We start from the raw sequence: 16,386 nt of genomic DNA on the forward strand, positions 1-16,386 counted from the left end.
AAGAGAAGTCTTGGTGATCTACAGGGGTCAGAAGAAGCCCTGGTGATCTACAAGGCTCAGGAGAAGCTCTAGCAATCGAAGAGGGCTCAGGAGAAGCACTGGAGATTGAAGAGGGCTCAGGAAAAGCCCTGAAGACTAAAGTGGGCTCAGGAGAAGCCCTGGTGATCAAAAAGAGCTCAGGAGAAGCCCTGGCGATCAGAGTGGCCTCAGGAGAAACCCTGGTGATCAATGAGGGCTCAGGAGAAGCCCTGGCAATCAAAGAGGGCTCAGGAGAAACCCTGGCAATCAAAGAGGGCTCAGGAGAAGCCCTGGCGATCAGAGTGGCCTCAGGAGAAGCCCTGGCGATCAGAGTGGCCTCAGGAGAAGTCCTGGCAATCAAAGAGGGCTCAGGAAAAGCCCTGAAGACAAAAGTGGGCTCAGGAGAAGCCCTGGTGATTGAAGAAGGCAGCAGAAGATTGGTGGCTCTGTGCAACAGGTCGTTGGGGCAAAGGTAACCACCTTTGGAGTAGTAGTATTCTGCTCAGCATGGCTGAAGAGCAGAAGTCATGCATCTGAGTTGGTGCTTGAGCACAGACTTGGGAATCTAGCAGAACAGAATCGTGGGAGATGAGATGGAAACCTGTCCAAGTTGGAGTGACTTTTGGAGAGGATTTCAAGGTGAGATCTTTAAAGATGAAGACTGGAATGCCATGTGTGTGGGAGAGAGAGAGAGTTTCAACAAGACTGGTTACTTACAGTGTTTACTGATGTCTGGGTGGGTTATTGAGAAATCTGTGGAATCTGTCTTGGTTGCATCTGCCATTTATTGTGCAGTGTGGTGTTTGCCACAGTTTGTCTGTTAATTCACATATACCGCATATTAACCCTGGATTTTACAGCATAAGATAAATATTGTAAATTATTTTATCTTTCTGACCTTGTACATTAAAGTTTATTTTTATTTGTTCTAAACCTGTGGAATCTTGTAGCTTTATTCTCTTGGATATCAAACTTTGTCTACTTTTAACAAAAAGTTACTGATTCCTAACTGGACCTTACCAAGAACTTGGGAGAATGGTCCAAGATCATAACAATGTATACATACCTAGATCGAATACCATTGTGATATAGCAGTGCCATTTAGAAAGGTGTTGCATCATTGCCCTCTTAATCTCCAGAAAACATCTTCATTCCAAAATGAAATATGCTCAGCAATGTGTTTAGTGTTATTTAGTCTAAATTTCAAGTATGGATCACATATTCTGCATTTACCACTGTACAAGAGATGAGACAGTGGGTTCTACCTGCTATTCAAATGCCTTTATTACCTTCAGAGACAATTCTCCCAAAGATCTCTCTGTTCAACTTCATATCCTCGACCCTTCATAAAATGCAGGAGATGGTTGAATTAGGAATGGAGGTGGACGACATTATGGAAGTGGAAGTAACTAGGTTTTGTGATGGAGAGGAAACAGGGTGAGAATCTCAGTTTGGAGTTGAACAGGATGGTAGGTTGCAAACAGTCTGATTCAGCCTAGGCCAGCAGTCAGAAAGTAAGATTGCAGTCGGTAGCAAGAATGCAGAGTTTGTGGTGGAAGCTAAAGATCATAGCTTTTTACTTCCAAATGTTTAGCTGGACAAAAAATATACATTTTGTCCAAGACTGCATGTTGGGTAAGCAGCTTGACAGCACAGGAGCAGTGTTGAGGGTCAGAGGGGTAAAACCAACTGTTCTCAGTGTATATGTGAAAGCTGACTCTGTATCTGCACTGTACATGACTTTGCCAAGGGGCAGCATGTATATGTGGAGGGGGCCAAGGATGCATCATGAATCCCATATACAAGGATTTGTTTAAGTAAACAAAGTATGCTAGATGCATAGGTGTATTTGTTTATGTAATGGTATATGAGGACCAATTTATCTACCCATCTGCCTTGCCTACTGTGGGTGAGGAAATCATTATTTATTTCTGTACTTCACTTGCAAGTTACTAGTTTAAGATTTTAACATTTCAAGATTTGTGAACTAGGCATTCATTTTCACTCTACTCATTTTGAAAGGAACAAGGCATAGGACAAAAAACACAAGTTTAATTAAACTCCAGTTAAAAAGGTTATTGATTTGAAAAATTGGCAATTAAAATAGACAGTGCCATAATAAATCTCATTTCCAGCAGCACATGGGGAATTAAAATTTATTTGACTCCACAAACTGGCTTAAAATTAAACGGTTGACCCGACAGATAAATTAAGTTCCAGTTAATTTTACTATACTTCCATAGTATTTTCTTATTTAAAACTTCATATAATGCTGATGCTGTGGCAATTAACAAATGCATGAATGGAAAAGCACCAAGTCTATGATTGTTAACACATACAAAGGGTAGTCTTAACTTAAGCTCACAAGATATACCCAATATTTCTAAGGTGCAGTTTTTTTTGGAATATAAACAATGTAATTCTCATGTCATTTAATTTGATACATTCTCATCAGTGTGCAGTAACAAAATGACTAATCACAAATTGACAGAATATGGAACATAACTTTGACAACAGCAACATATATTGCATTCTATATGGGGAATCTAAACAGTTCTTGGAAATTGCCTACTTTCTCATTGACACCAGTCGTTTTGTGACGATACTCCTGCTAAGAAACAAAGGGGTGAATTTTATGGGGGGGCATATTTCTCGCTCCTCCCACCAGCACCCCCAACCCCAGTTGAAAAGTTGGTGCAGTTAAACCTGCTGGGTTTCTCTGCTTTCCCGTCTTCCCTGGCCACACTTACTATTGTGGCAGAGGCAGAATTGAGGTCTTTAAATGGCCATTAATTGGCCACCTAAGAGCCTCAATAGACCTAAGGGCAGGTGGGCTGCCTGATGCCTTACCTGCTACCCGTAATATGGGGACAGATCTGGGGTGGCGATAAGGCAGTTGGCTAGCCATCCGTTTTACGTAAAATTCACCCCAAAGTTTTACCTCTAAGATTTCCAGAGAAACAATTTCTATTCTTACAATATGATTCAAACAAAACCACTGTGGCAATTCTGCAAAGAAGAAAACTGGCGTATGAAATTTTGTCCATGTATTCCATGACAGTATAATGAAGTACAACTCCTGATATAAACTTAGAAGTTGGCTTCAGAGTAGCAACTCTTACAGCACTGCTTCTGATTGTAATTTTGTTTAGGTCTGACAGCCAGGCAATAGCTGGAGATGGGACTTAACATGGAGCAGATCATCCTCATCAAGAGGTGGTGGTATGTTACAGATCACTCAGGGAATTGGAGTTGCTTGGCAACGTGCACTTTTACATGCATGTTGTAATCTGGGGCTATAAATGGTGATGGTAGGGGCTGCAACTTCCTTTCCATCACATGGCTGATCAGGAGTCTCTTCCATGCTAACCGCCTGTCACTGGCATGTGCTGGAATGATTTGCAGGTTGATAATCAACCTGTTTTGCTGTGTTAACAACTCACCTTCCTTGGCCATCAAGTATTGGGGTGGGACTCGAACCTGGAGCTTCCGGATCAGAGGCAAACATTGTGCTACAAAGTCTCCTTTTCCTTGGCAAGTACAGAGATCTACTCCAGGAGCAAGAGATGGGAGCTAAATTGGATAGTCATTGCAAACAAATGTGGGGATCGTAATGCATGAGTAACCCGCATCCATTCAATGTAATGCAGGCAGCACCTGACTGTGCTGGTCATTGGCTTCATGCATCAGCAGGAAAACCCAAAATCCTAGCACCAATCGAAGCTAACCTGTACTGCTTAAAACACCTGCACCTCTTAAAATGAAGGTGCATTGTGGCTGGGGCAAGCAGTGGAAGGTGTGCAGGTGGTGAACCTGACCTGGGAAACAGTGAAGATGACAAAACATGGGAGACAGCAGGCTCCAAGGCTTTTGGAGACTGCATTGGAGACCTCTTTGGAAAAGATAGAAAGGAAGAGAGAAATCTTAGATCCACAGGGGTCAAGAGGCCCTGCAGGCACATATTCAATAGGCAATGGGACTAGGCAGAGGGGGAGATGAATGCAGTGGTCAAGTTTTGAAGACCTGGATGCAATGTCGCAAAAGTTCAATCACCTCACGAGTAGTAAGATCAATGGATGCATTGTGGTATTGTCAGCGGACTAGTGTTGCAGAGACCCAGGGTAATGCTCTGAGGACCTGGGTTCGAATCCCACCACGGCAGATGCTGGCATTTGAATTCAATAAAAATCTGGAAATAAAAGACTGATGAAGACTGTGAAACCATTGCCGATAGTTGTAAAAGCCCATCTGGTTCACTAATGTCCTTTAAGGAAGGAAATTTGCCTTCCTTACTTGATCCTACAATTGACTCCAAACCCCACCACTTGACTCTTAAATGCCCTCTGAACAAGGGAAATTAGGGATGGCCAATAAATGCTGGCCTAGCCAGTGACGCCCACTGCTCAATTTATTCACCTACCAACAATCTCTGTCAATTCATATGCTTCATTACTGTAAGGCTCATATCCATATCTCATAGTTTGCACACTGCCAGCTGACCAACCATGACAGCCACAGCAGCCAATCGCATGAGACACTTTCTTCTCTCAGCGCACAACTGAGGCAACAGGAGGGGGCCAGATGTGCCTCAATGTCCGAAGCCCATGGATTGGCCATTATTGGGATGCCCACTGCTGCGGCCATGATCAGCAGCAGGGCTGAAACCATCAAAGATGATAGTATCCTCATACTAATCCTCCTTCTCACTTGGCACTCATCCCAAATTTGCTACTGATTCACAAGCTGCAGATAGCAGACAACAACCTTATCCTTGCACCCTTTTCCTTTCAGATACACAAGAGATAGAATTTGGTTAAGCAATGGGGGTACACCAAGAAAACAGTGATGAAGAAGGCACAGCACCATCATGATTTCACACTTGCAACTACCAGTTCAAATGCTGACACTGCACTTAACTTAGAGGATAGATTAGAGGTAGTATCTGCATGTCATGAAACACTAGTACGAGTGGGCAACAGCCAGGGCAGGGGGCAAGGATAGAACAGGTGCCAGTTTGCTGGAGGACAAGGTCACACACAGATTCCATGGCAGAGGACTCAGATGAGTACTTTAATTGGCAGCCTATATGCACAATGGACATGCACAATGAAATGCATGGTGCATTGGGAAGCTTTCCAGAAAGCCTGCAGTCAATGCCAAGGAGCATGGAGAAGTCCAGCATCAACTCGACACAGGTCTTTGTGCAGAGCTTGGAGTACATCCTTCCCAGCATGGAAATGGCAGCCAACTCTGTTGCACACATGGACCCCAACTACGGTGCAGCATCTGATGGCCAATGTCACAGTTTCCACTATGGCGCAAGGAGCAGCTACCATATCTTGCAGTGGAAGGCTGGTCTCCTATCATCATAGTTGTAGATTACAGTGCGAAAAAGGGTTGCAGGGTGCCACAGTCCAGCAACATATCCTCCAACAGATTTCTAGGGTGTTGAAGCAGCACCCAGGGAACAAACAGTGGCTCCAATGCAACATGAACCTGTTGCCCCCTCTCAAGGGGATAGCACATGTCCTCCCACTATGCCAGTGCCCTTGCTGTTGTCTGTAAACTAGTCAACCTACACTTCTGCCACCCATACCAAAGGAGTAGTTAGTAAGCCAGGCCTTTTAGGCCAAAAGCTGCTCGGGGTAGGACTTGGTGGTCATTTGCAGTCTCCTCTACTGAAGTTAGCAGTCTTCCACCAGCCATGCTGCAGCCATTGAAGTAGGAGTACTTGGGAACACTAGGACAGACAAGGGCACTTGGGAGACAGGTATTCTAACAGAATGCACAAAGGTTATAATTTGAATTTTGTATGCAATATCACAAATCTGGTTTGAAATGTTTATTTTTTTTTGGTGTTTATCTTTGCATTGTGGTAAAGAAGACAATGCGTTGGTCAGTGACAGAGGAAAGGCAAGGTGTTGGTGAATGAGAATTGGGTCGCAGTTACTGGTATCTCACATGGTTGAATTCTTCATGGACAACTCAGGCAGAAAAGGATTATCGAGAGTTCCACCTCCACTTTTCTTCCTTTTCTCCCCCTCATGCTGCTGCTCCACATTTGCTCAATGTATACCTGATGGCAAAGGCTGCCCCTTCATGATGGTGAGGTTGTGCAACATGCAGCAGACCACCACGAATCTTGAAGCCCACTCTGCCAAATACTGCAGGGCTATTTCAGAGTGGTCCAGCAGCAGGTGTGTTCCTTTAACATGACAATGAACTGCTCTGCCACATTTCATGTGGCGTCATGGCTTTCAATGTATGCATGTATACATGGTTAATGACTCAATACGCAACCCATGTCAGCAGCAGATAGCCCTTATTTCCCTGTAGCCACCCTTTGTTTTGCTGTGAAGGCTAAATGCAGCTAGCACAGTAAACTGTTGCAGAATGAAGGCATCTTAGCTGCTGCTAGGATACCAGATGTGGACCTGCACAGTGTGCTGTCTATGGTCATACACAAGCTGGACACTGAAGGAATGAAATCCCTTGTGATTTCAACACAAGACAGAGTTGACATGCACGTGGTCAATGGCGCTTTGCACCGTGGGGAAACCTGCAATCCTAGTGAAGCCTCTCGTCTCTGGCAGGGGAGAAAGAAATGTAGTAAGCTTGCACTGAATAGAGCCTCAGTGACCTCCCTCATACAACAGTAGATATTAAACTGCAAAATGTTGCAAATAGCTCCAGGTCCAGCTTGGAAGGATCCTGATACACAATGATTGCCACAGTCACCCTCATAGTCACTAGTAATGTGGCTGCAGCAGGTGGCATTCTTCAATGAGGGCATCCTTACTAAAGTGCTGACATCTCACATATTGTTCTTTTCTGAGGTTCATGTTGAAGAATTGTTCATCGAATGTGGATGTGGCCTCCTTCTGAGAGTCCCCCTCCCTGTCCTTCTCTCTTTTTCAGCAGCTTGTCCTGCTCTGCATGGCCTCTGTTCATTCTTCAAGTCATGCTGAACTTCAGGGGAAATACTCATGCACTATGTCTGGGACCAATTGGTTTAGGTAAAGTCTTGAAGTCAGCAAGAAGTCCTTCAGCATTCATCACAATTTTCCCTGTAGACTTCTGCAATTTGAAACAACCATAGAAAGTACTAAACACTTGTAGAACTGCAGCAATAGCTAGCAGAAATCAACAACCAACTGATGCGTGAAGTAACTGATAATCCCTTTTAAGTTTGACTCCACTGGCTGCAGATAAGCAATCGTGTACACAGGGTTGGATGTACAAGGGGATACGGACAGCTGCAGGACTTCCAGGGACAAGCATCCTCGATCCAGGCCAACGTTCATGAGGAACGTCAATGAACATCTTGCAAGAGCCCAACAGTCTGCGAAAGACAATACCAAGGACGGAAGTTGGTATCCCTTCTCAATTCATGGTGGCCATCTGGAGTGGATTTGCTGGTGATGGCAATTAGCGGGAATGCAGGAACCAAAGAGATTTTTTCAAGTATGACATTTTAAACCTGATCCCGAATGGGTTGGGTAAGGGTTTACAATGGTATGCCAGATCCCAGTTGCTGGGTATGATATTTAGCAATGCATTGTAGCTTTGTTTGGTCTTGTTTTTATTCATGTGCTGTTGTATGTTTTTCTTTATAAAAAACATGTCAAATATGGTTTATGGGTAAACATCTCCAGACTTTTCCAACAACAAACCTGAACCGGCTCGGTTCTTTGTGGTGTGAACCTCCTTGCTTGGTTGATCCTGTGGACTTTGGCCGTATCGTACAATATTTTGCCCTGATCCTCCACATAGCTGCCCGGTTGTGGTCACTCCTGGAGGTAGTAACAACGTTGAGGAGTGACATGAAGTCTCAGACCCTCTACGTCGCGATGCGTGACATAAAGACTCACATAAGGTACTCGGGTGTTTTCAAATAGCAAAGGTAGAGGGTCCTTCCTGCTGAACACACATTCCAGCTGTGCAAAGTTAAGGGACGGCTTTAGCTGACATGTTGAGGTCAAAAATGCATGCTGATTGATTTCATGATTTGCCTGCTTTGCATGCTAAGGCCCTCACCTGATTGGGGGCGGAGGGCCTGCCTCACATCAATTATCAGCCTGTTCCTGACAATTATGCCAAGGGGTAAGGATCATGCCCCCAGTGTATAATTCAGCCCCATGTTTCTGAACAAGGAAGGGGGACATTATTGGGTCTAGTTCTGGGGAATGTGCATCCAGTGGATCAAGTATCAATAGGGGGACAATTAGGAAACATTCACCCATAGTATATAAAGTTTAAGTCAGCCATGAAAAAGGACAAGAACCAATACAGCGTAAAAACACTTAATTGGAGCAGGGCCAATTTCAGTGGAAAAGTAATGGATCTGTCACCTGTAAACTAGAATCAAGGATTGGCAGCTCAAATTCTAGTGGAACAATGGGGTGCTTTTAAAGATGAAATAGTTTGGGTACAGTTGAGGTAAAATGTCACAAGAAGGAAAGATAGGACAACCAGAACCAGAGCTCCCTCGATGATAAGAGATAGGGATGAAGCAGAAAAAGGGGTTCATAACAGATATTGAGTTGACAAAGAAGTGAGAACCAGGCTGACTATTCAAAGTTCAGATGGGAAGTGAAAAGAGGAGGTAAGAGAGGTAAAGAGAGAATATGAGAAGAGACTGGAAGCTATAGGCATATGATAATAAAAGAGTATAAGGAGAAGGATGGGGCCGACTGGGGGCCAAAAAGGGGATTTATGCATGGAGGCAGAGGGCATAGCTGAGATGAGTACTTTGCATTTGCCTTTACCAAGGAAGAAGATGCTGCAAAAGCATAGTGAAGGGGGAGGTAACTGAAATATTGAATGAGCTAAAAATTCATACAGAGGAGGTACTATAAGGTCTGGCTGTAATTTAAGTTGATAAATCACCAGGACCGGATGGGATGCATCTGAGGATGTTGAGGTAAGGGTGAAAATAATGGAGGTACTGGCCATAACCTTCCAATCACCCCTAGATATAGGGTTCGGGGAGGAGGGGGGGTGCCAAAGGACAGGAGAATTGCAATTGTTACACTCTTGTTCTAAAAAGGGTGCAATGATAATTTCAGCAATGACAGGCAAATCAGTTTAACCTTGCTGGTGGGAAAGCTTTGAGAAATGATAATCTGAGACAAAATTAACAGTCACTTGGAAAAGGAGGGCTTAATTAAGGAAAGCCAGGATGGATTTGTTAAAGGCAAATCATGCTTAACTAACTTGATTGAAATTTTTAATTAAGTAACACAAAGGGTTGATGAGGGTCATGCAGTTGATATGGTGTCTACGGCCTTCCAAAAGGTGTTTGATAAAGTGCCACATAATAGACTTGTCAGCAAATTTGCAACCCATGGAACTCACCTACCCCCAACAAGCTTTGACTCTTGTTACACAAGAAGCGATCTACGGCTGCCTTAAAGATATTCAATAACCTGTCTTCACTGCTCTCTGGGGAAGGGAGTTCCAAAATCTCATGATTCTCTGAGAGAAGAAAATTCTCTTCATCTCTGCTTCTAATGTAAGACTCATTATTTTAAAAATGTGTCCCTTAGCTCTAGTCTCTCCCACAAGGGGAAACATCCTTTCAATATCCATCCCGTCAAGTCCCCTCAGGATCTTACATGTTTCAATAAGGGCACCTCTCATTTTTCTAAACTCCAATGGATACAGGCCCAACTTGTCAAATCTTTCGTCACCCCCATCTCAGGTTTCAGGCAAGTGAACTTTCTCTGAACTGCTTCTAGTGCATGTATATCCTTTCTTAAACAAGATGACCAAAACTGTACACAGTATTCCAGATGTAGTCTCATCTATACAACTGTAGCAAAACTTCCCTACTTTTATATTCCACTCCCCTTGCAATGAACACCATCATTCTATTTGCCTTCTTAATCACTTTCTGTACCTGCATTGTAACTTTTGTGATTCATGTACCAGGACACCCAGATCCCGCTGTACCTCAAGAGTTCTGTAATCTCTCTCCAGCATGGCAGGTGATGGCAGTGGTGGTCAGTGCCAATGCTGCACAGAAGAAGTTGGTCATCCAATGCAGATGCAGGATGAATGATCTCATCCATGCAGCCAGGATATGGCAACCATCTCATCATTCTAAACTCACACGCTCAAACCCATCACACATTCACTGGTATCTCACTTACTGCTGGCGCATCACCACCCATTCTCACACACAAACCCTCACATGTCCATCTGGCCACATCTCCTCTGGAGACTGCCTCCTCAGCCCTCACCATCTTGAGGCTACTTGCACAGGTCAACATGTGCCTCCACACACTCTGGGAGACCCTCCTTCCCCGGTGCAGCTCTCGTCCTGCAGCCTCTTCTCTTGCTTGAGACCACTTTGCTCCTTCCCCAACAAGACCTTGCCCTGCAGCCATTGAAAAGCCACCCACATATGGCTGATCTGGTAGGTAGAGACCTACCCCTTAAAAGTGATGTGGCGCTATCTGTGAAACCTGGTGCTGATGACTGTGAGTGCTGACTGAAACAAGGTAGGCGAACAAACCCTGAAGCCCGCCAGGTACACGTCGATTATGTGCTGCTGTGAAACATGTCGGTCTGTTTTTCCACTGGTGTGGGCAGATGATCCAGCAGGGAGGGATGAGTCTGGCGGGCTGGCCTTATACTGATACCCAGGTGAATTATAATGAGGATCCCGACGTCCGATGGCAGGAAACGCGGCCCGCCATTGGCGGGCTGAGCGGACAATCGCAAACTGGTTTCATGAACCTGATCGCGCCAAATTATCTGCTTATGCCACCGAACACGTCCGACACAAGCAGACACAGAAAATCGTGGCCATTGACTTATAGAAGTATTTTTCATCACCAAATAAGTCACCGTAATGAAATTCTAAACTACCAATGTAGCAATATTTTACTTACTTAAATCAGAACCAAAACAACCAAAGTGAAACCAAGTACCAGGTTATGAATTTATGTGAACAATATATTAAATACTCCTTTGTGATGTTGCAGCAAGTTTAAGCTCTTTTAATATAAATTTAATATTTATTAATAAATTACATTAAAAATGATTTTCTCAATACTTAAAATCGTATATTGTGTCAAATAAAATGTAATCATTTTTATTAAAAAAATTACCATGGCCTAAAATATTACTTAGTGGTGTTACATGGCGTGCTGGATTTCCTTGCGCTGAAAGTGGTTTATGCTAAGACTTACTTAATGTTCTCTGAATCAAATTTATGCAAAAATGATGTTTCTTCTCTAATCTGGAGCTTGATTTCTGCCTGAACTGCTTACACTTCATATCAGATTATGAGAAACTCACAAAGCCATTATTAGAGAAACTGCCACACAGGAAAACTGGTGAAAAACCAATAATTGTGCTTACCTGTCCTACAATGAGCGGGACTACTACAGTCATGAACAGCTGAGAGAAAATTGATGTAAATGGCACTGAAGAGGAAGAACCTAGCTGCAAAACCAAAAACAGAAAAAGTGAAAAACTACTATACTAGTAACTAATCAAAACACATTCTACCTTCAATATTCATGTAAACACATACCATGTTCAACTAAAAAGCAAAATAATTTCACAACCACAATTTTTGATAGTGGTTATTTGATAGTCATTATGCAATAAGATGTAAATTTTCACACGTATAGAATACATTCACTTAAAAGTTATAGCAATAAACAAGGAGCATTAATAAAAACAACCTGAAAGACTGAAGCAATCATTGTACGATCACAATTAATTACATCATCCAAATAGCAAGTTCTCCGATTACTGCCAGACACTACAATTAACATTAGATTGATTATACACTTCGGTCAGATTTCAGAATAAGACATTTTATATAGTCTGTAAAGTGCATCCTGTGGAATCGGCAGCCAATGAGTTTTGTTGTGCTGTCACTCATTTATCACTCAGTACATTTGGCAGTCACAGTGTTTGGCATAACCATACGTACTTAGTACTCATGGTCCATGGCTAGAACAAACAGATTTTTTTTTAAACAGTCCTAATTTTTGGATTTCCTCCTTTCCAAACAATGGAATTTTAGTCACTTGTAGTGCAAGTCTCTATACACATTTTGGTTAGGTGAAAAAAGTCAATCATCATCAGGCATCCACTAAAGACCTTTGTGAAAAATATAACAGATGCATACTTGATGAATTTTTAAATATTACTATTTTTTGTAAGGACCATATTCTAGTCTTAGTTCGGGAATATCATAACTTCATAGTTACATTTAGAGTTGCATTTCTGACCTGCCTCATTTAATTTGCAACTAATAGACAATTACATAGTTATTAAATATGAATTTTTTTCAAATACCTAGAGCTCAATTATAAACTTGAATCAATTTTCACCAGAAAAAATGGTGACAATCTGAACTTTAAGAAAATAAATATATACATTATGATTAGATTTTTTTTAACACTATTGAATCCACACATTTATGAAACTGAAGTAAGCAAGAGAAAACTAACAAGATGAGAGCAGCTGACATTTACCATCACACAGAAACCACTGATTTCTTAAATATGGCTAAACATATAGGCCATTTAACAATAGTGGGATTCTCTTGAAAAAATCAGTTCTAAACATCATAACAATCCCTTGCTTTTTAGGTTTCACTTATCATAAACTATTTTCTAATGACAGGGTGGGTAGGGTGACCTGTTCCCAGTGAATGCCACTCTCTAACTGGCCAGTAAGTATGAATTCAACCCCCCCCCCACCCCCTCCACCTCTCTGTCTCTCTATCTCTCCGCCCCCCACACACACACCTTAAACCAGCTTATATTTCAGCTCTTTCCTGGACTCGAACTCAAGTTCTGTCGAAGGGTCATGAGGACTCGAAACGTCAACTCTTTTCTTCTCCGCCGATGCTGCCAGACCTGCTGAGTTTTTCCAGGTAATTCTGTTTTTGTTTTGGATTTCCAGCATCCGCAGTTTTTTTGTTTTTAGTCATACTAACTTGTTGGTTCAAATTTCATCTTTGGTTCAAACAGGCTGATGTTTGCATAGTTGAAGCCAATAAACTATATATCTCATACTAACTTGTTGGTTCAAATTTCATCTTTGGTTCAAACAGGCTAATGTTTGCATAGTTGAAGCCAATAAACTATATCTCAACCCACAGATCTGTGAAAACGCTGTCAAGTTAGACACTCCTTAGCCTTACTACCTTTGGATTTCTAGTGGCTGTATTTTCCTTTCTATTCTAAAATTAGCAACGAGATAGATATAGATGACAAGATGGGTAGATGTAAATAGAATATGGATAAATGTTCTATTGCATTATTTGGCTATTATAACAATTCTGAGGGATTAGAGGTGAAGGTGGACTTGTGGCTTTTTCTATCCCTGGAGAATAGGTGAACGATTTGCCTGTTACTGAGTATTTTAAAGGATAACCACTTAAGTGACAAAAATGAACAGTACAAAAGGGGAGATATGGTTAACATAAATTCCCTAAATCATCGTGTTCCAAAAATAGAAATTCCTGACATTGACTGCCACATTTTATTGGATCTGAGCATTTGGTATATTACTGCTAAAATCACAGTAAATATCATATACAATATCGCATCTGTGGAGAGAGAAACAATTAACATTTCAGGCAATGACCTCCTCTCTCCACAGATGCTGCCTGATCTGCTGAGGATTTCAAGCATTTTCTGTTTCTTTTTCATACTTCCAGCATCCATAGTGTTTTACCTTTGCATACAATTATGTATATGGTTTTCCCATTAAATGGGACTCTAAACTCTAATAAATCAGTGCCCATACATTGCAAATCTCTTGTAAAATACACAAACTTGCAATATTATCGAGGCACCCACAGGATTCAAATGCAAATTAGTTTAAAATCATTAGTTAATTTCAACGTTATAATTTTTGATTTACTATATTGGCGTAATTGAGTTCAAGAGTTTTGGCTTTATCTTGTACTTCCTACAATATAGAATACAAATGGAATATATATTCTCTAGCATTTTCTGGATAATTATATAATATGGAAGTTAGAGACACAGTGCATTATATAGCATTTTAGCGCATTAGTTTTCTCAGCATAAGTTTTTAAGTGCAATTTAGCAATGTTTTTATCATTCTAAATAGAATTTTACACCTATCAGGAGAGAAAGGTCAGAGCCTGCAATTAATTGCGATTCAATTTCATTAATTTATGAAACTGTTGCCATTTAAAAGTTATTTTAGCTATTAAGTTATTTATGTTATTGCATGGCCAGCAATGGTGTACAGGCAAAGCACAGAATACAGGAAAAAAAAGTGTATGGCTATAAAGTATGTTGCGATTAAATAATAGAAACAACTTACAACAAACACATTTGGTAAATAAATATTATATGCAACTATTAGAACATAAGAAAATTTAGTTTGAAGAGGCTTATTAAAATGAGTGTTTCGGTCTGCTGTGGAAAGTTTCTGTTGTAATATTTTTTGCTCAGTAAGCTCATTAGAGGCACTGATTAATCTGACACCATTGGATAGAAATTAGACTATGGTACTATGGGCAACAAATGGGAGCAAAAGCTAATTTCAGGGACAAATAAATATTGAGTCAGACAATTTTCCAGACATCGCCGATGACCGTCTGTAATAGCTGTTAGGCCACTTACATTTGTAAATAAGCAGCTTATTGTCTACTTCAGGTTCCCTTGCTGAAATCTGATAGAAATTTCGGGGGTAATTTAATTGCTTTTTTGAACAGAACCATTGCTATTCTGCCTAGAGAAGCAAAAGCGCTTCCCCAATTCCACAATATCATGATCCCATACGAACTCTCACTAACCCAAAAGTGCCATTTCAGGATAAAAGCAAAATACTGTGGAGGCTGGAAATCTGAAATTAAAACAGAAAATGCTGGAAAAGCTCAGCAGATCTGACAGTATCTGTGGAGAGAGAAACAGAGTTTCGGGTCTGTATGACTCTTATTCAGAGCTCTGAAGGGTCATACGGACTCGAAACTTGAACTATTTCTCTCTCCACAGATGCTGTCAGACCTGCTGAGTTTTTCCAGCATTTTTTGTTTTTAGTGCCATTTCAGGGCTTGCCTATGGGTCATTGCTAGCAAGACAAACAGTCCAATATTCATTTTATTAAGATGGGTGAGCTGCCTGTGGACATGCAACAGTTTCCGGCAGAAAGCTGACGTAAGAATGAGTCTGGAGGTCCAATTTCAGGGTGGCCTGAGTTTCAAACCACACTTATTGAGTGTGTTAACTTTTTAAGAGCTAATGGTAAACCTCATGTTTTTTGTGTGCATGTTAATGGCATAAATACAGGAGAAGAAAATCACATAATATCAGATCTATAACTTTGATTTTTTTTGTCCAATGTTGAATGTTATTAATGTGAACTTAGATTACAAGTCATGAACACACCCACAATAGTTTTAATGGTTTCCCATGCAACTACATCCAGATTTGGCTCCAAATTAAAAGTAATTGCAAAGAAATATAAAGAAAGATAAAACATTTAACAAAGATTGACAAGTATTACGTTTTTATTTATATACGCACAGGTTAAGTTTTTAACAACTTTTGCCACTCTATGGCCTGAATCTTCTGGTCAGCGTGTGGGGTGGGCTGACACGTAAAACAATGCACAGTGACGTCGGGTGTGCGTCCTGATGTCACCGTGTGTCATCCAATCTTCAGTGCGGTGGGTGCACACCGGAGTTGGCTGTGCGCCCGCCAAACTGTCAAAGGCCTATTAAGGCCATTTAAAAACTAATTGTCACAATTAACAGGGCTGCCCGTCCAATCTTAAAGTTGGCGGGTAGGCGAAGAGCCCAGGCGGCCTTCGCATTTATCATGAAACCTTATTCACGGGTGGGATGAGGTTTCATGAAGGATTTATAAATCAAATACATATTTTTATTAAAATTCATTGACACATCCCAGCTCATGCGATACTGTCACATGAGGGGACATGCCTGAATTTTTTTTTTCTCTATTTAAATTTTGCATAAGGAAATTAAACTCCGAGGCAACTCCGTGCCTAGGGCGATTTCTGTGCCCTTTTGCGCACATGTGTGAAAGAGCACAGGCCCTGACTCAGCCTCCTCCCTCTGCCCACACAGGGAGCGCTCAGCGCTACCGGGTGCACGTTATGCTGGGCGGGCTTTAATTGGCCCGCCCACGTAAAATGGCAGCGCACAGCCGACCGCGGACCCGCTCCCAATGAGGAGGAAATTCTCCCCTATATTCCTGTTGCTGTTATTTTGATTTTTTACTTGAGGGAAAAATCCATGAAATGATTATAGTGTTCTGCACCAACTTTATGTACATTCCCTAGAAAGATAAATTATCATGTTTGAAATTTTGTGTTAAAATATTAATGGTTTGAGGT

General features: G+C 41.6%; 1 protein-coding gene across 3 annotated transcripts in view; it reads right to left on the bottom strand.

Moving 5' to 3' along the window:
• Positions 1-16,386, bottom strand: part of slc10a7 (solute carrier family 10 member 7) — a 320,006-nt gene that overhangs the window by 77,962 nt on the left and 225,658 nt on the right. For all 3 annotated transcript variants that reach the window (XM_041189742.1, XM_041189751.1, XM_041189770.1), the window contains one exon: positions 11,389-11,472. In XM_041189742.1, the coding sequence (XP_041045676.1) occupies positions 11,389-11,472 (84 nt within the window). The remainder of the gene's footprint in view (positions 1-11,388; positions 11,473-16,386) is intronic.

Source organism: Carcharodon carcharias, chromosome 1, assembly GCF_017639515.1.
Source record: "Carcharodon carcharias isolate sCarCar2 chromosome 1, sCarCar2.pri, whole genome shotgun sequence".
NCBI classification, from domain to species: Eukaryota; Metazoa; Chordata; class Chondrichthyes; order Lamniformes; family Lamnidae; genus Carcharodon; species Carcharodon carcharias.